Below are 19,153 nucleotides of genomic sequence, written 5' to 3'. Positions count from 1 at the left end.
CTTGCATTTTTCCGCAGGTTTGTGAATTTTTATCAAATTTTTGGTTTTTGGCTCAACACCTTTCATGCCCTATAAAGAACTCATTTCTGTATGGATTTTTCTGAAAAACGTTGATTAAAGGCCATTTTCTCACTAATTTTACCTCTGAAAACAGGTGACCCCCACCTCCTTCTTTCGCAAATATCTCGACTAGTATTCAATATAAATGTATATTATTTTCATCCAAATAAAGACAAGTGAATAAGCTTTAAGATAATACCAATGACTCTACATGCCCAAAAATTGACGAGAGCCTGATTCCACCACGATGCCTCACATATATGTTCCTTATGAAGATACTTGCTTGTGGAGCGGTACCTGTCTCTAACCTAGCAACCCCGATTGGGAGCTCTCTGCTATACACACTTGTGTCATTTTTTTCAATTTGGCAAATCTGAAAATTGATAGTGAGGGAGTTTCGAAAATCGTAAGGGGAAGGAATGGCTACGAAATACTTTTTGTATAAAATAGTCGCATTCTTCGATTGTAACCCCAAAAAGTATTTTTTTAAATCCCACAATGTTAAAGCAATCTTATTCAATATTTGTAGATATGCATGCTCTCCAGAATAATAAATACACTTAAAATGTGATCCTAAGACTCACTTTAACCAAACTGGTCCCCGATTTGGAGACCCCAAATTGTAATCTTTGCAAAGTTTTTTTAACCATTATGCCCCACAAACTTTGCCGAGGTTACGAAAGAAATCCATTATGTAACTACTTTCGCTTGTCCTCAATTAAAATAAATATCTTTACCTCTGTCCTTCAGCCATCTGGATGAGACCTAGGGACGACAAGTACGGACACTGGCCTAGATCTGGGGAGATCGACATCATGGAGTCCAGAGGTAGCCTTTAATTATACGATTTCTCCCGAAAATTATTGTCTTTCTGTCTCTGTAATGAGACACAAATTAACGATTGATAGATGCTGATAAACCGAAATACAAGATTAACGTGAAACATTCCCTGTATGGGGCCCTGTGTCAGTCCCAGTACTAGTACTTCAGATTTCTCTCTCGCTCATTCTCTCTCTCTCTCTCTCTCTCTCTCTCTCTCTCTCTCTCTCTCTCTCTCTCTCTCTCTCTTTCACACACACACACACTCTCTCTCTCTCTCTCTCTCTCTCTCTCTCTCTCTCTCTCTCTCTCTCTCTCTCTCTATATATATATATATATATATATATATATATATATATATATATATATATATATCTTTCTCTCTTTCTATCTCTCTATCTCTCTCTATCTCTCTCTGTCTTTCTATCTTTTGCACTCTCTTTCTCTCTCATTCTATCTTTCTCTCTAAATCTCTATCCTATCTATCTATCGCACTCTTTCTCTCTCTCGCACTCTCTCTTTCTCTCTCTCACTTTTTATCTCTATCTATCTATCTATCTATATATCTATCTATTATAATATGCATGTATATATATATATATATATATATAAATATATATATATATATATAATATATATATATGCATATATATATATAATGTATATATTTTTTTTAAAATATATATTATATATATATATATATATATATATATATATATATATATATATAATGTATGTTAAATTTATTATATACCTACCTAACTACCTTCCTTCCTTCCTTCCCTCCTTCCTTCCTTTCTACCTACCTACCTATCTTACCTTTTTTATCCCTTGCCCATTTTAATGAAATTGACGCCATCTGATTAGTAGAAAAAAGTGCGTATGATAGTGTCCAATAGTGTATTACGTGCATACTTAGTAAAACAAGTAGCCTAACTGTAATAGCAGATAGAGATTCCATGGTTATAGATGTAAGCCATTTATCTGAGAGCGGTGATGATTTTAGATATAATGGTGGTGATGAGTGATGATGTGGGATTGCGTTTAAATAATGTTAGCGTTAGTCCTATCTTCCTCTGCTCCAATGAGTCACGAGGGACGTGGGCACACTCTCTCCCGTTCCCTACTGGAACCATCTTTACGGTCACCGTGAAGTTCCGAAATGGTGGGCACAGTCTCTGCTAAGGTGACATTGTTAGTGTTATCTACCTTCTTTCCTACATTTGTACATATTGTATATATTTCACATCATATATTATATAAATACATATTATACATTCCTCCTAGCTACTCTTATTTTCCATTTTAGGACTGCTTGATGCTGCTTTACACTAGATAATGATCATGAAAATGTACACTGTTTCTTTTTACAGGTAACTTGGGCTACTTTGGCATTGAAACACTACTTAGCGCATTGCATTGGGGTCCTTCTTCGGACCAAGATGGCTCTTCCAAAACCTCTACTCATAAGTAATTTAACAGTTTTTATTTTTAGATAGGAGAAATCCTTTACGAGATTTTAAGACTTGAAAAGGGCAGTTTTTGAGTTTATAGCAATATTCTAATAATGGTTTACTCTTAAATTAATTTGCCCAAACCCAATTTTTCTAGCTTAAAAAAAATTATAACCAGGAAATAATGGATCGTGATGAAGACAACTGCCCATTAAGCAATGCCTGGTACAAAGAGAACACTATAATAATAAATTGTCAGTTCGAATCCATCATTAACTTCACGTACACAAGGCACAGAGGACGTTATGCAACAATAACCTATATACATCGAGTCATTTCCCTTTTCTTCCCACTGAATTCAACGATAGCCAAGACTGTGACAGTCGTATCTGTCATCCTTTTCTCATGTTCTGCACATTGTAAGGAGAATGTTACATGGCCTGAATCGGAGAAGTTTGAGACGCATTACCATTTGATATGACACGTTTTTTGTTGTTGTTGTTGTGTTTTTTGTTGTTTTTTTGGTGTGTTTTTTTTTGGGGGGGGGGGTTTTTGATTTTTTGATTTTTTTTTTTTTTTTTTTTTGGGGGGGGGGTTGTTTTGTTTGTTTTATTTGTCATGAGGTTAATAGAAGATATGAGCTTATGAGACAACAGATTCGCTTTCAGTGTAACTTCCCTTGTTCTCCCCCCCCCCACCCTACCCCACCCAACCCCACTCCACTCCACTTACCTTTTCTTCTTCCCTCTCCACTCCTTCTTCAAAAAGAATTTGTAACTTTATTATTGACCTTGAATTTTGTAGTTTTGCAGTTAATTCATTTTCACTTTTAAGTGTTTTGAGACTTCTTGATGCTTCATCCTCCTCTCATGCAATGTAAGGTACACGATTTCTGTGAACATTTCGAAATTCCTACCTGCCATGTATCGTGTTCAGTTTACCCCCAGCTTCTCTACTGATTTAGAACAGCCTGCAAACCTATTGATTGATGTAACCAAATTCAAAGTTTGTGGCTTCTTTCTTGAAGCTTTGATTTTTACTCTTGAAGCGCACGTCATGGCCCATACCAAGGGAAAACCATTTATTTGAGTGTGACTCACACACTGAAGTTTTTTTCAATAGAGTATGACAAGCAAAATTGTGAGATTTGGGTATTTCGAAAGAAGAAGCTAAATAATATTGACATTCCACATTTCAGTGCACCAGTTTGGATGATGCACATTATTCAAACCAAATTAATTTCGTCGACATCACTTAAAATTAAGTTTAGGAAAAAGAAGAATGTGCATATTTATTTGAACTGTCTCTTCTCCAGACGCTCGTCCAATTGGCACTCAGAGTATCACACTTGGAAACTTGAGTGGACACCAACTCACATGTTGTAAGTATTCACAATTATTATGTTATTATTTTATCGTTTACGAAAATGGCGGGTGCTCTTGTGTGGTTTGCTCATACTTTCCTATCAAACATCTATTGGGGGCTTTCGTGGCCTAGAAGTTAAGGTGTTGGCCTCTGATTCAAAGGTCCCAGGTTCGAATCTTGGTAGCGATCGAAAAATTTTCTTCTCTAAAATTGTCTCCTTTCACCTCCTTTCCTGCTCTCTAGCAATGTTCTGTTGACTGCTTTCATTTCCACTTTCTGCCCCCACCCCCTCACCTCCTTTGCCCCCTCCTCTGGGCTCCTGACTCTTTCTGCAGCCTTTCTACTGCTACTCCTTGACTCCTTCTTACTGCTGTCTTTCTGCCACACCCCTGATCTTCTGGTAGGAAAGATCTACACCTAGCCTTCTCGGACAAGGGCGAAAAATCTCGGAGGGCCCATGTGCAAGTTGCGCACGTTAAAGATCCCTTGGTGGTCTAAAATCGATAAGAGTAGGCTTCGGCCGCCACCCGGGCAAAATTCAAAATTTCCTACCAACTGAAAAATATAAGGTGTGTCCCGCGCGCTCATATGACCTTACGCAGTTGCCAGCGCCGTAAAACACTTTATAAAAACCAAAAAAACATCTATTCTCCTCATCTCTCCTCCTCCTATTTTCGTTTTAGTTACTCTCTTGTAACACCTCTATTTTTCAGCACTTATATGCCCTTATTGTGTTGCAAGTGCTGTAAAACTCGTATTAAAACAAGAGACTTCAAGCAAGATTCAGCTTGCATCTGAAGGCTATTGGTTCAAATATTGTGAATAGATTTTGACATAACTCTAAAACTGACACTGACCCTAGCATAGAGTTACTGTTTATCAATTTTCTATGAAACTGTCTGCTTTGTAATCATGAAAATCTCGACATCTTTATTTTCTGAATGTTTTATAACATTTGAAACTGGAGTTCGACGCACTTTCAATTTGCTCTTTTTAAAAGACTTGAGAAAAACAGACAAAATTACTTCCTGTGAATCAATTTCAAAGTTTTACCTCATAGATTTTTATATTTGGGGGAGGGGCAAAATTAATGCTTACGTATACATAACTTTCAGAGAACAGAAATATTTTTTGGGGTGTTTTTTTTTCATTAGTGATTTTAAGTTTTATACAACCATTTATACAATTCAGAACATTTTGGAGGAGACTTTCCTGAGTGAATAGAAGGCATAAAAACAAGTAATATATTTCTGAGTCTGTTCAATTCTCCGAGGACATCATTATATCGTTGCCGAACGGCGCGGCACGACGTGTATCAGTTCGCAATGGCTGAAGAAGAACAGGTTCTAAAATGGGTGGTTAAAAAGCGAGGACTGGGAAATTTCCCAAAGACAAACAAGCAGACGAGTGTATTATTTTTTTTAGCTTAAAACAGTCAACAGGTTTCTCTCCGAAAGTTTTCCATATTCTGCGAGACTTACTCACTTCATAGCTTTCCCTTAGCGTTTGGTAAATACTTCCTGAGTAATAATTTGAGGGGGGCTCTCGTGGCCTACAGGTTAAGGTGTTAGCCTCTCATTCAAAGGTCCCGGGTTCGAATCCGGGTAGCGACCGAAAAACTTTCTTCTCTAAATTTATCTCCTTTCACCTCCTTTAATGCTCTCTATCAATGTTCTGTTGTCTGCTTTCATTTTCACTTTCTGCCCCCACCCCCTCACCTCCTTTGCCACTTCCTCTGGGCTCCTGACTCTTTCTGCAGCCATTCTACTGCTACTCCTTGGCTCCTCCTTACTGCTGTCTTTCTACCACACCCCTGATCTTCTGGTAGGAAAGATCTACACCTAGTCTTCTCGGACAAGGGCAAAAAATCTCGGAGGGCCCGTATGCAAGTTGCGCACGTTAAAGAACCCTTGGTGGTCTAAAATCGATAAGAGTAGGCTTCGGCCGCCACCCGGGCAAAATTTAAAATTTCCTACCAACTGAAAAATATAAGGTGAGTCCCGCGCGCTCAAATGACCTTATGCAGTTGCGAGCGCCATGAAACACTTTACAAAAACAACAACAAAAAACAAAAAATAATCTGATATCACTATAAAGAGGAAAAAGAAACAAGTGTACATCGTTGAAGGTAGTCCGTCAATTCAGTAACTAGGATTTATTAGACTAATATAACGTAAAGTGTTTCTGTAGCTGCTTACAAAAGTAATTTAGTGCAAAACAAAATTGTTGCAGATCACGAAAGTTCGCAAAATTGGCTAGACCTAAAATTATGTTTGGGCATCAGGTCACTTTTCTGACATCGTTTTGTTTTGTTTGTGTTATACACTATTGAACATTATATTTTTTTAAAGTAAACACTTTATGTTTTACTAATGCCCCTATCTATTTGCATCGCAATACACTAGACACGTTGACACAGGTTTCTTACCTCTCTCCTACTCAAATGGGATTCATGTTGGGCTATAAACTCGCCAAATCCGACAAAACGTGTCATGAATGTTCAAGCTCATTGTTTCTCTGTTCTTAGATTCTTCGTTGACAATCAGGAGATCATGAAAATAGATCCCGGCAGCAGCTTCTGGCACCTGGGAGGGTTCCATGGACACAACATTTGGAGTTCTGGCGGAAAGATGGCGCCTTTTGACCAAGAGGTAAGATCCAAAACACGAGATGAAAAGGTTCACAGTACTCCCTTAGCATTAGATTTCTTATTTTTTTCAATATCAAGTAGGGTAGGGAGGGGGGGGGCGTGATAGGAAAATGAATTGTTAATCCCCATAATGATATTACGCGTTAAGAGCTCCTCTTCCCAAAATCGATCATCACAGAAAATACATTGCATTTCTAAAGATTCTGGTATAGGATCCTTTCATTGGACAGGGAATCTTTTACTTTTAGCATACGATTGACGTTTCTGTTGACAAGTAAAATAGCGAGAACAGTCAAGGAGAAAGAAGACTCGAACATTTTTCTTACCCGTACCTTTTTAAGGATTTGTATTTCATTTATCACTTACAGGCTACCATAGCACGGGTTCGTGACACCTTCCGTTGATGTTAGCTGACTCATTTTTAAAGTGATTTTATAGCTGTACTTTGATTAAACAGAAATACGGAGATACTCAAGATAGACTTCCAAATTTGAGAATCGAACCCATACCAACTATGGGCGAGAGGGCGATAGCAAAACGACATACTATTACATCACAAACACAAGTTGCATGCTGTTATCCTTGATGCCACATTTAATATATCAAGCACCTCATCATTTTTACTAGTTCCATTTTACATTCCCCCTCATACTCATATTTATTTTGTGTGGACCTTTCAGTTTGGTTTGACCTTGAGCGTTGGAGTCGGCGGTACCGGAGCTGGAATCTTTTGGGACGGGGCTAACTACCCAACCCCCAAGCCCTGGAAGAACGACTCTCCCACAGCCATGGAAGACTTCTGGAAGGCCAGGAGCCAGTGGCGTCCTACCTGGAAGGGTCGAGGCGCCGCTCTCATCGTCGATTATGTGGAGTTCAAAAGCTACTCGTAGATGTCTCGTGGCTTCAAGTTTCTCTCGTAAACCGCATGTAGCACAATACCGAAATAAACTGAGGGTCATTTCATTCCAACATTTTGTGCTATAAAATGTGTCCTTTTATATACATAATGTATTTTGTTTTTGTTTTTGTTGTTGTTGCAGTGGTTGTTGTTGTTGCTGGTGGTGATAGTGTTGGTGTTGTTGCTATTGTTGCTGTTGTTATTGCTGTCTTGTTTTGCTTTCGTTTTGCTTTTGTTTTGCTTTTTGTGTCGGTCGAAGGTCCAGAAAGACAACCTGTATTTTAAGGATTTAGGTGGTATATTGAAAACAGCTCACTTGGCCATTGGAAAAGATTGACAAAATAGAAGGAGGAGGTGACGTCAGAAACACTATACTTGGGCAAACCGCACTCAGGGGGGGGGGGAGTCCTAACCTAACTGTTCTACCTTCTTCCAACGTCAGAGATTGTACCTTTTGTTGGTTGAAATGAAGAGGCAAGGGGGGGGGGGAGAGACAGAGATAGCAATTTGAAAATTACAAATGATCCTGACTCACTGGTATTTTATGAAACACCCATAGTGTAAGCAAAGCCTCTTAGTTGTATTGTGAAATTCAATCGCTTCTGATTAAAAAAGTGGGGGCTCTCGCGGCCAAGAGGTTAAGGTGTTCGCCTCTCATTCAAAGGTCCCGAGTTCGAATCCGGGTAGCGACGAAAACAAATTTCTTCTCTAAGATAGTCTCCTTTCAACTCCTTTCCTGCTCTCTAGCAATGTTCTGTCGTCTGCTTTCGTCTCCACTTTCTGCCCCCACCCCTTCACCTCCTTTGCCCCCTCCTTTGAGATCCTGACTCTTTCTGCACCCTTTCTACTCTTACCCCTCGGCCCCTTTCTTATTGCTGTCTTTCAGCCACACCCCTGATCTTCTGGTAGGAAAGATCTACACCTAGCCTTCTCGGACAAGGGTGAAATATCTCGAAGGTCCCGTGTGCAAGTTGCGCAAGTTGGTGGTCTAAAATCGATAAGAGTAGGCTTCGGCCGCCACCTGGGCAAAACTTCAAAATTTCCTACATACTGAAAATGTTTGGGTGTCCCGCGCGCTCATGTGACCTTATGCAGTTGCGAGCGCCGTAAAACACTTGCAAAAAACCACACAAAAAAAGAATTAAAAACGTACATATAGTTTCTTGTTCCAATAACGGTCGTTCTTAAATGCATTGTATATAAATACGCGTTCTATGTTCTCGTAAATAGAAGTTGTACGTTGGGCCTGCACCGACAACAAGTACATGTATGAACATTGTTTAGATTAGGAAAACTGCGTAAAGTCACCACAGAATCCACGTTACCCTAAGTCACCGAAGCTCATTAACTAGAAAACTTGGTTTTATCGGGATTTTTTTCCTCAAGGGATGTTGTCCAAAATTGCTAACTTTGCCAAAACATGCTTGAGACAGTCACCTCTTGTAAACTCGTACATGACACAAAAGGAATCTGGATCGAATCCTTTCCAGACGTTTAAATCATTTCAAGTTTGAAGGTGAACAAAGACACCTCTTTTCAAACAGTTTCCTGGTTAAGGATTTGAAAGAAGCACATTTCTAAATTTCTTTAGGGTCTGATGGTTTCAATTGGGTGCCTTGTTGACCAAATAATCTTGGAGTTTGCTAGGACAAAAGCATGAGAAATCTTCAAAAGATATTTTACATATCCACAGTCCATCTTAAGCATTAGATCAAACAGTTTTTTTTTCTTAGAATGCACCAATTAATTACACAGTTTTACTCCTAATATGTCAAAGATTTCTTAATATCTCAGAAAGAAAGGCTAGCATTCGCGCACTAAACAAGCTACATTTCCTTTTTACCTTTATTAGTTAATGAATTTGTAATGTTCGCTAATTTACAGCAATCGTTCTTCCAACTGAGAGGAGCCATATTTGGAGAAAAAAAAACGGGGGGGGGGGATGCAATATTTTGCTATGAGATGCATTCACCACGATCTCAATAATATCAGCAAGAGAATGGTTTACGAATGTCACAACTTTTTAAGAACAAAGATTTTTCTATGGGCGTATTTTGGCGTTGAGTTTTCATAAGGATTAAAGATCATTGTTAGGCCCGTCCATTGATCATGAAACAACTTAGAAACAAAAACTTAGAATTCACTTTGAAAGTATTTAATTTTTTCGGCTTTAGTTTCCAAAACCACAAAATTTGTAGATGCTCATTGTGACCTTTCTTGTTTTGTAAATATTATCCCATTGCACACTGAAGGTCTTCTTTTGAATGGGACCATGATGATGGTCAAAAAGAATGAAGATGCAAAACAGACAAGAGGAAAAATAGATGAAGGAGTAAAGGGAAAATCAGAAAATACATGTGTTTATGTGAAGGAGCCATTTGCGTGGTTAGGACCCAGTTGTGTGTCAACTTGCCAATTGCGTGGCAAATTTGATTGCACCATTTATTTTCGCACCAAATCTTTTACCGCTATCCTCTCGAAAGTGCAAAGCGTCGCTGCTTTGCAATGACGTCATGCCAATTGAGTGTCACATTTTCCCCTTCTTTGCACACCATAGTTAGTAGATCTAAGTAAACTAAATATTACAAATGATCATACATAACAAGATGGTCCACTCCTTTCTTTGAGCCAGTTAAAAAAGTGTCCTCAAAATTTGGTGCGCACCCTTTGCAAAAAGAATTGCCCTAGGCCTACTTGTGTGAAAAAAATCAAAGTGAAACTAACAAGTTTTTGAATAAATAAGAATTCAAATTTCGGGAGGACGCTCTTTTAAAACGGTTAGGCTATTTAAAAATAGAGGCAACAGAAATGTGGTTTCTTAGGAGACTGCTAAGAGTATCGCGGAAGGAAAAGAAATCAAATGAGGTAGTGCTTGATGAAGCCCACGTGGGACGCTCAATGTTAAAAACAATCAGGAAACGACAAATGCAGTTTTTGGGACACCTGAATAGACATAAGGGTCTTGAACATCTAGCTCTCACTGGCAAAATTGAGAGCAAGCGAGGCAGGGGTAGGCCCAGAACAACATACTTAGGGAACCTAAACAAATGGGTAACAGGGAAAGATCAGGGAAACCTAGCTTTTCTGAGAGCATCCGAGCAAAGGAATGAATGGAAAATCATGATCGCCGATGTCTGTCGCAGATCTGGCACTGGATGATGATGATGATGATGATGATGATGATGATGATGATGATGATGATGATGATGTTAGGCTGGCAAAAAACCTCTTCCGGAGGCGACTGTTTTCTTCGTTTAATTTGATTTTAGAATGAGAGGCCAGCTGTAATTAAAATCTAAAAGACCCAAAACTCCGCACTGAACGAACCCGAACAGCTGATGAAGAGCAGTCGACCTGCGTACGCAAGGAGGTGCTATTCCTACTCTTCTTCTGGAGAAACGAAAGAGTGAAGCAGCGCCATCTGAAGCAATGAGCGGACTTCCGGCGGACACTTTTTCGGCTGAGTAGAGCATTTTGTTATGTACGATCTTTGCTATTACCGAGAACATACTATTATAAAAGTATGAAAACAAAATGAAGCCCAAATGGATAAGATCTCTTCTTGGGCCAGTTTCGTATTTGTGACACGGCTTACTTTATTCCAAACCCTCTTCTTGATTCAAAGCACGTTAACTAACTGAACATAACCGAACATTTTGAATTGGAAAGAAAAATAAAATCAAAATTTGCAGAAAAAGACTCATTGCAATTCGACAACACCTCCAAACAAAATATATTTGTATCGTTAAACACATAACTGGGTTGGGGCCTTTACTTTAAGAAATCAAAACTCTGCATGATATGGATGCATCTTATCATTATGCATTGTAGGCCTACAGTTAAAGCCACGTCCATGATCTTGTTTCTATCTGCGTCGTTCCTGCAGGACGAAGAACGTTGGTGCCCGTTTTTTTGGTAGTTCCCACCCCCAAATCATTAAGGGGGAGGGTTCAGGGAGGGTGGAGGGGGCATATCCCCCCCCCCTTGAATTTTACCAAATATCATGTTTGTAGTAGTTAGATTTCATATCTCTTTCTCGCCGTGCATCATACAGTTCTAGCTAGAGTCTAGATGTAGATCTAAATCCAAAAAAAGGGGGAGGGGGGGGGGAACTACCGAAAAAGCGTCGAACGCTTTTCAAAACCTTTCTGAGACTCTTGAAGAGTTGCTTGAACTACCATTATATCGGAGTTTTCTCATTCTTCTGTCGGTGGTCGGCGGGTGCTCTGGTATGGATAGCTTCTTCACTATTAAACATCTATTGTCCTATCACCCCTCCTTCTTTTTTGTGTCTGTTACTCCCTGTTAATACCTTTAATGCTCGGCACGTATAAAACCTATTCGTCTTGCAGGTTCCGATCCTCCATCTTATCATGAAACAATTTCTCAATGCTTTTCGCGAACAAAGCATTCTGAGCCAAAGTCAATGTCTAAACTTCAACTTCAGTGCTCAATAATTGTGCGCGGTCGTGCATCGCTGTCAAAGAAGTGACATAAAACTGGCAATGGTGCTGCACGGTGCATGTCGTTCAGCCTCTTCGCGTATAGAAATTTGCCACGAAATTGGCATCATGTCACGCAGTTGGCTTCCTGTCTCGGAATTGGCTCCATGCCACGCAATTTGGTCCGACATTATATTATGTTCTCTGATTTGTACTATCGACCGTGGGTTACTTTCACACCTGGCCTTTCAAAGACACTCCCCTTTGTATCTTTTCCTGCCTTTTTACTTGTAGAAAATTAAGGTGCACGTTCCCCAGTCTGTCCTATGGATAACAATACTTTTTTCTTTTTTTTTTTTTTTTTTTGGGGGGGAATCCAATGTTTAATCGTGCTGAACAAGACGTAAAATTATTTTTAAAAAAAATTGGATTAGCAATAGTCTATGTACCCAGAATGGTCGCTTATTTCAGGGCAAAAGGCGAGGCGAAACACGAATGAATCTGAAGGAAAGAATATTGTATCGGGGAAATGTAAGACCAGACGCCCGACGGTTCATTCCTCTGTGACCGATTGTGAGACTAATATGGAAGACTTCTTGAAAAGACTTGTCATTACATTTCAGTTAATAACAAAAGGGAACACATTAAGCTACACATTGTTAGCAAACCTACTTGGCGTTCTTTTTTGTGCTCAATAAATTAGCGAGACAAAATTCGAAATGACGATGAATTAAAGCACTTACTACAGACATGGAGACATGTTACTGTTTTATAAAGTCTTAGCACAAGTAAGTAGGGACAATATTTAGCAACCTCAAACACAGTGTTGCTGGTTTATACTCTCTCATTCGTGGATCTCCTAACCACGCTGATATAAACATTCACTGAAGGACATTTATGAGGCAACGTGGTGGAATCAGGCTCTCGTCAATTTTAGGGCATGTAGAGTTATTGGTATCATCTTAAAGCTTGTTCAATTGTCTTTATTTGGTTGGATAAAAAGTCCATTTATCTTGAAGACAAGTCGAGATATTTGCGAAATAAGGGGGTGGGGGTCACCTGTTTTCACAGGTAAAATTAGTCCGAAAATGGCCGCCAAAGATTAGTTATTTCCTTAGCTTAAGAGTCCGTGGTAATTGAAAATTTACATTTTTTGGGCCTTTTATCAACGTTTTTCAGAAAAATGCACTCTGAAATGAGTTCTTTAATGGGCATGAAAGATGTTGAGCCAAAAAAAAAATGTGATAAAAATTCTCGAACCTGTAGAAAAATGCAAGTTTCTTCACTTTGATTATTTTGACGAGAGCCTGATTCCAGCACGCTGCCTCACATTTTTAAGCGTCAGAATTTGCAGTTCAGGTTTTTAAGTGCATATTGGTCGAGTTGTATCAAACTGAGTGAGAATAGAGCGCACTGTTTTTAAAAACAATTTGTTTGGTGTGCCAGGATCAAGTACAGCGGCTAATAAGTGTGTGCAGGTTGTCATCATATATAGGACTTCTTTTATCTGAAAAATTTGGTCAGCAGCTGCAGCCCACGTGCCTTTTGTCCTTTCAATTTCAATTTTATCGTCGTGCAGGAAAGTTCCCTTAACAAGAGTTACAAAAAGAACAGATTTTTTTTAAAACCTGCAAAGTATCTATTATCCTCATAGAGGATATTTTTTTTGCATGTGTTCTTAGTTTTCCCCTCTGAAACTCAACGTGTAAGCCTTTATGTAACGTTTTACGTATACTTAGAAAGTTTAAATAATGTCGTCACGTTTTCTGATAAGAAGAAAACAGGAAGCCAGTGCTGGTGAAATGTTAAAGGAATCACACACACACACACACACACACACACACACACACACACACACACACACACACACACACACACACACACACACAAACAGTGTGTGCGCACACACAAACAGTGATAGATCTACATCAATTTACTTTCGCAACTTCAGCAACTAACAAAAACGCCAAGCACCAACGTATTTTTCTAATGTGGACCAGCAGTTTATACGACGGTCCTTGAACTAGTCCCAGGTTTTGTTACTTAAGATACTGTAATTCTTAAGTTAAAGATAAAAGAAATTTCCCGTAACGCTGCAACGTCTAAGCTGCGGTGGAACCCTTTCTAGGTAAGTTGAATGTTATTACCTAGGTATAAATGGGTACCCAGCCATAGACAGCAAAAGATCTTGTCAGTATGTTAGTGTTTCAATACGCATAAAGGGCAGCGTGCATTGTATGCTTCCCAGGAAGTTGAGATTGTTTCAGAATGCTATCAGGTCTGCTGGGGTAATACTATAGATTGGGAAGCGCGTAGAGCTTGCTGTTGAGCGGGAACTAGTGCTAATTAATGCTTTCTATTAGTATTAAAATATACTTTGTCAAGCTTCTAGTCGAAGCTATTTTTTTCCTCTCTGGGATTTCCTCTGTTGGTTTCAATTGAGTTTATCATTTTCTCTATTTTCCATAGATTCTTCTTGTTGGTGTTGTTGATAAAGCAGTAGCAGAAGTGAACTTGTACGATGTCCTTGTAATAGACATCTGGGCGCTCTGAGCGGTCTAGGGATAGTGTAATCTAGCATAGCTTACTGGGCAATAGGGTAACGTGCATGAAATAGTGAGGGGGGGGGGTAGACAAGAGGATAGGTCGACGAAAGGACGTAAAGAAAGAAAGAAAGAAAAAGGAAGAAAATAGATGTAACAGAGACCGATAAAAGAAACCAAACGAGGTAAAGTGGGAATATGAAAGAGAAGGGTGAAATGAAGCTATCCGAAGAGAAATGGTGGAGATGAAGGGAGACATGTGGGAAAACAGAGAGACACAAGAGAAAACGTACCCCCTTTGTCTTTGTGCTTTGTTCAAGTGTGTTTTGTTATTACTTTGTCTGCGCAGATCGGTGCAGTCATGTTGGGGACGGTGGTGTTGACTCTATCCCTCCTCTGTAGTGTGGAGGGGGCACCAAGGGTGCTCGTTGATATGGGCTACGTGGACGACTCTATCCAGCTCTCGCTGGAGCTCTCGGGTAGGAGAACCGGACATTTCACTGTCCTTGAATTACAAAGCACTGTCTGCCCAGTAGTAGTTTTGAGAAATGTGACGTTTAAAAAATCTGAGTAGTGCAACATTTTAAGCTTTATCAAATACAATGTTTTAAATATCTTGACAACGACTCCGAATAATCTTACGATTTTGATAGAGCAGTTAGGAAAATTTGGTTTCTGATATCATGGTCTTGGTAATTCAACTTTGTCAAAAATGACAGATAGAACTTTGTAATTCTAAGATAGCGAATAGTTTTTTACAGGATGTTTGTGACAACACGTTTACAATGGCGTTTTCCCCCGTAGGTCCCTCGCAATATCCCACCTTCAATTCAATTCTTAATAGAGGTTTCCTGCTCGGCTACATTTTTAATCTGTAATCTGGAGTTCTTAAGAAATTATTGTATTTTTAAGAACTGAGTAAGAAGTAAGCTTAATTAAAAGTGATTCAGGAGGCCTTTCAGAGTTAACAGCACCGTATTTATTATTGCAGGTACATAAAGATAGACTATCAGTATAGAGTGAACTCGATAAAAACCGTTTGATGCCCAGCATTTTTGCGGCATATGCCTACATCGTACCTTTCTTGAAAGAGGCATTACGAAAGATTTTTCAGTTAACTGGTAAACAGTCTACGCTAGAGTAAAGCTACGCGACAATTCAAATTTGGTTGACCAGTACACCATCTTTCTCAATAGAAAAGCAGTAATATGTGGTCAGTAGCCTTCAGTTTTGCAGACTGAAGAAACTCTGCTAACTGAAAGGAATCAGCTACTTTCGGAGTAAACTAATATACATTCAAAGCACTCAACGGACGTTTATTCAGGACGAAACTTTATTTTTTTCAACTAATTTTGTTTTCAAGGGTTTTGCAGTTGGTACCATAGATGAACGCATTTTAGCGCATATTATTCATACTATTATTGTATTTTGACAATACCTTAACTGTCTCAAAGGGTCCGACGCCCAAACTGCCAGGGATGTCACTTTCTACTACTTCGTTAATAGACGGGAATCAACAGAAAAGGCTGCTCCCGTAGGTGGGTATCTCTGTCTGTCATTGTCTATCAATATAAAAACTTTTGCACCGTGGCGCCAGTGTTGTAATTTATTATTGTCTGAATTTTCGCATGTGTATGTGTGTCGTGTGTGTGTGTGTTGGTGTGTGTGTGTGTGTGTGTGCGCGTGTGTTTGTGTGTGTGTGTGTGTGTGTGTGTGTGTGTGTGTGTGTGCGTGTGTATGTGTGTGTGTGCGTGTGTGTCTATTTGGGAGAGGGCGGGGGAGAGAGAATTTTTAAGAGTAAATTCTTCCCCTTGTTAGGATAATTACATTCTATAAAGAGTCCGGGTTGGCTTATGCAAGCAGAATCTAAACAGCTCGTTTCGTATATTTTTAAGATAATGTCGATAATGACAAATTGCATTATGAAAAAAACTGACAACATAAGCAGTGTTACACGTTAAGCCTTTGCTGACAGGTTGTAATATCAATCAGTCGGTGTATGCTTACCAAACATTTCCATGATTTCTAAACACTAAAAGGTGCTCATTCTATATTCTATGCTACTTAAAAGAAAACCCACGACACCATTGCTTGCTCTCCCTCCCAAAAAATAGCTCGATAACTGTTATCAAGCCAATCTGTTGTTGGCATCCATCATATACATGTAGGCATATTTACACAACTGGAAAATACTTCAAGTTCCCGGATGAGAATGTTGCAAGATCAGTAACAAATAGACAATTTTCAAGCTTCTTATTTGGGTGACCTTATTTAGGCCACATGCTAAATAAGCGAAATCCCCTCCCTTACCTTATTTAGGCCACTGTGGCCTAAATAAGCTAAACCCCCCTCCCTTACCTTATTTAGGATATGGCCCAAATAAGCTAACCCCCCCCCCCCTCCCTTACCTTATTTAGGCCACATCATTTGGTAGATTTCTTGAACTAACCATGGATTCGGAAGGTCGAGATTCTACTGATCTTTTTATTTAATGCGGGGGATTATTTCAAAATAGAGGATGATACTAAATGAAAAGTGGACCAAGGGTAAGAGTTGTGTGTGTGTGTGTGTGTGTGTGTGTGTGTGTGTGTGTGTGTGTATGTGTGTGTGAGTGTGTGTGTGTGTGTGTGTGTGTGTGAGTGTTTTGTGTGTGGTTGCGGTGAGAGAGAGATCTAGAGAGAGAGAGAGAGAGTAAATGTAGTGTGTGTGTGCAATGTTTGAATGTTATTGTGTGCATGAGTGTCTATATCATTTGTTACGTCCAAATGTACATTATTTTGCTGAGAATTTTACATTAGAATTCAACTACAAAACACCTTTATACAAAGTCACAGAAATATTCTTTTTGTGCTTATTGAGGTACAGTACAGGGTGATTTTACCTGCAAGGATAATTGGACAAAATGGGCAATATCTTTATTGCTAATGGTCATATTTAGACAAATCCTATATCATTCTCTTTTTTTTTCTTAACTACTCATGGTTATTAAAGAGTAAGCCAACTAGATCAAGGTAGTAATTTTGAATTCCTAATATTATGGGCATTCTTAAAAATTTTTAACTTGCTTTTAGCGCTTTTCTCAACGTAAAACGGATTCCGTAAAAAAAAAAACAAACAATATCAATAACCTTATCTTTCTTTTTCAAAGTATTGTGCATACATTTGTGTGAAACTATACATTCTATGCTTTCAAATACATGAAAAAAGCTATTAAAGTCAAGCAAAATGTTCTTCAGAGACATAGATCTAGTAGTAGGCCCACTGGAACATTTCACAAACCGTGAAAAGATTACCAGAAAATAACAAAATTATCTTATGATCTTCACTTGCAATTTTTTTGACAAATTATAGTCTACCTCATTATCTTTTTTTCACATTTTTCTTCACTATTCATGACAACTGGCATTTATTGTCTTCAGTTATTATCAAAGAAGTGGGCAGGCAGAACACGGGGTCTATCTAGCCAAAAGGATACGTGGTCCCCGGGGTCTACATAACAAAATGCTAGGTTTTAGGATGTGAACCCCGGAGTCAGCGTAGTGAAATAAGTAGATCTAGGTTTAACTAAGGATCGGTGGACCCCGGGGTCAACATAGTGAAATAAGTAGATCTCAGTTTCTTTTATAGTAGGACTGGCGGAGCCCGTGGTCAACGAAGTGAAATTATAAGTAGATCTAGGTGTAATTAAGGATTGGTGGACCCCGGGTCAACGTAGTGAAATAAGTACATGTCGATCTAGGTTTAATTTTAAGGATTGGTGGACCTTGGAGTCAACAGGGTCTACCTAACGAAATACTAGTTAGGTTTCAGAATAGGTGAACCCTGCGATCACCGTAGAAAAATAAGTAGGTTTATTCAAGGTGTCCCAGGGGTCCACCAATCCTTAATTAAAACTTCTTATTCCTCTGCGGCTATGGTGACTCCGGGGTCCACAAATACTTTTAAATTTAAACCTACTAATTTCACTAAGGTGACCCCGGGGTCCACCAATCTTTAAAGAAACCTACTTATTTCACAACGGTGACCCCGGGGTCCACCTGTCCTAAAACCTAGCATTTCGCTAGGTAGACCCCGGGCTCTGGGGTCCACCTCAAACCTGCTTATTAATCACTACGTTGACCTCGGGGTCCACCAATCCTTACTTAAACTTAAACCAAACCTTATTTCACTACGGTGACTCCGGGGTTCACATCCTAAAACCTAGTATTTCGCTATGCAGACCCCGGAGTCCACCTATACTCTACAGGACTATACTACTATCAATTTGCAATTTTCATTGATTAGCATTTTTTTAAAATATTGAATCAGAGACTCGCTGTCTAATAAGTCCACTGCTAATGCTATTCTTATCAAAGAAAATGGCACAATTTGATTTTATGACATGTTTTAAAAAAAGAGTTTTTAAAATATCCAGAAAATAACATAAAATGATTTTATAGATCTATGTATTTTATTTATGTATACGATAAGACTGAGCAGAGGCTTACAATGTAAATTCTGTTCTCTACAAGTAGAGAAAATCTTAAGTTTGCGCAAAACAGATTATTGAAAAAAAAAAGTTGGATCTAATTATTCTAGTAAAAGTAAAAGTGATTGTTATGGTGAGATTTGTTATTATTAACTCTGAAAACACAGTAGTTGCTGAATCTAAAATTAACTAGAACTGCGCAATTCGTTTTATTTCAATTCCAGAGCCCAAAAGGCATAGCAATTTATAAGTTAACTAGATCTAGCAGTTGTAGGCTCTCTGGCTGCTTCTAGCATAGGCCTGCTACTATTGATTCTAGACAGGGAATCTAGATCTAGCTATCACCTACACTATTGAAGTTAAATAGGCCTATATGGTAAAATAAAAACAAAACTGTGAACTGTTTTGTCAGTCAGTTCATCCCAATTGCCATAGCCGCACGTATTAATAGTTG

The 19,153-nt window shown here is 38.9% G+C and overlaps 1 protein-coding gene across 2 annotated transcripts in view; it reads left to right on the top strand.

Moving 5' to 3' along the window:
- The window catches only part of LOC101861522 (beta-1,3-glucan-binding protein), a 50,287-nt gene that overhangs the window by 15,819 nt on the left and 15,315 nt on the right, over positions 1-19,153 (top strand). The window contains exons 9-13 of one of the 2 annotated variants that reach the window (XM_013085176.2): positions 811-888; positions 2,253-2,349; positions 3,649-3,714; positions 6,226-6,349; positions 7,029-7,320. In XM_013085176.2, the coding sequence (XP_012940630.1) occupies positions 811-888; positions 2,253-2,349; positions 3,649-3,714; positions 6,226-6,349; positions 7,029-7,238 (575 nt within the window). In that variant the 3' untranslated portion in view covers positions 7,239-7,320. Of the gene's footprint in view, positions 1-810; positions 889-2,252; positions 2,350-3,648; positions 3,715-6,225; positions 6,350-7,028; positions 7,321-19,153 lie in introns of those variants that run through there. The other variant, XM_035970978.1, reaches the window with a different exon arrangement.

The sequence above is a fragment of the Aplysia californica genome, unplaced genomic scaffold, assembly GCF_000002075.1.
Source record: "Aplysia californica isolate F4 #8 unplaced genomic scaffold, AplCal3.0 scaffold00352, whole genome shotgun sequence".
Classification (NCBI taxonomy): domain Eukaryota; kingdom Metazoa; phylum Mollusca; class Gastropoda; order Aplysiida; family Aplysiidae; genus Aplysia; species Aplysia californica.
The sequence above is the reverse complement of the archived record's forward strand: the minus strand, read 5'-3'. Positions and strand labels throughout refer to the sequence as shown.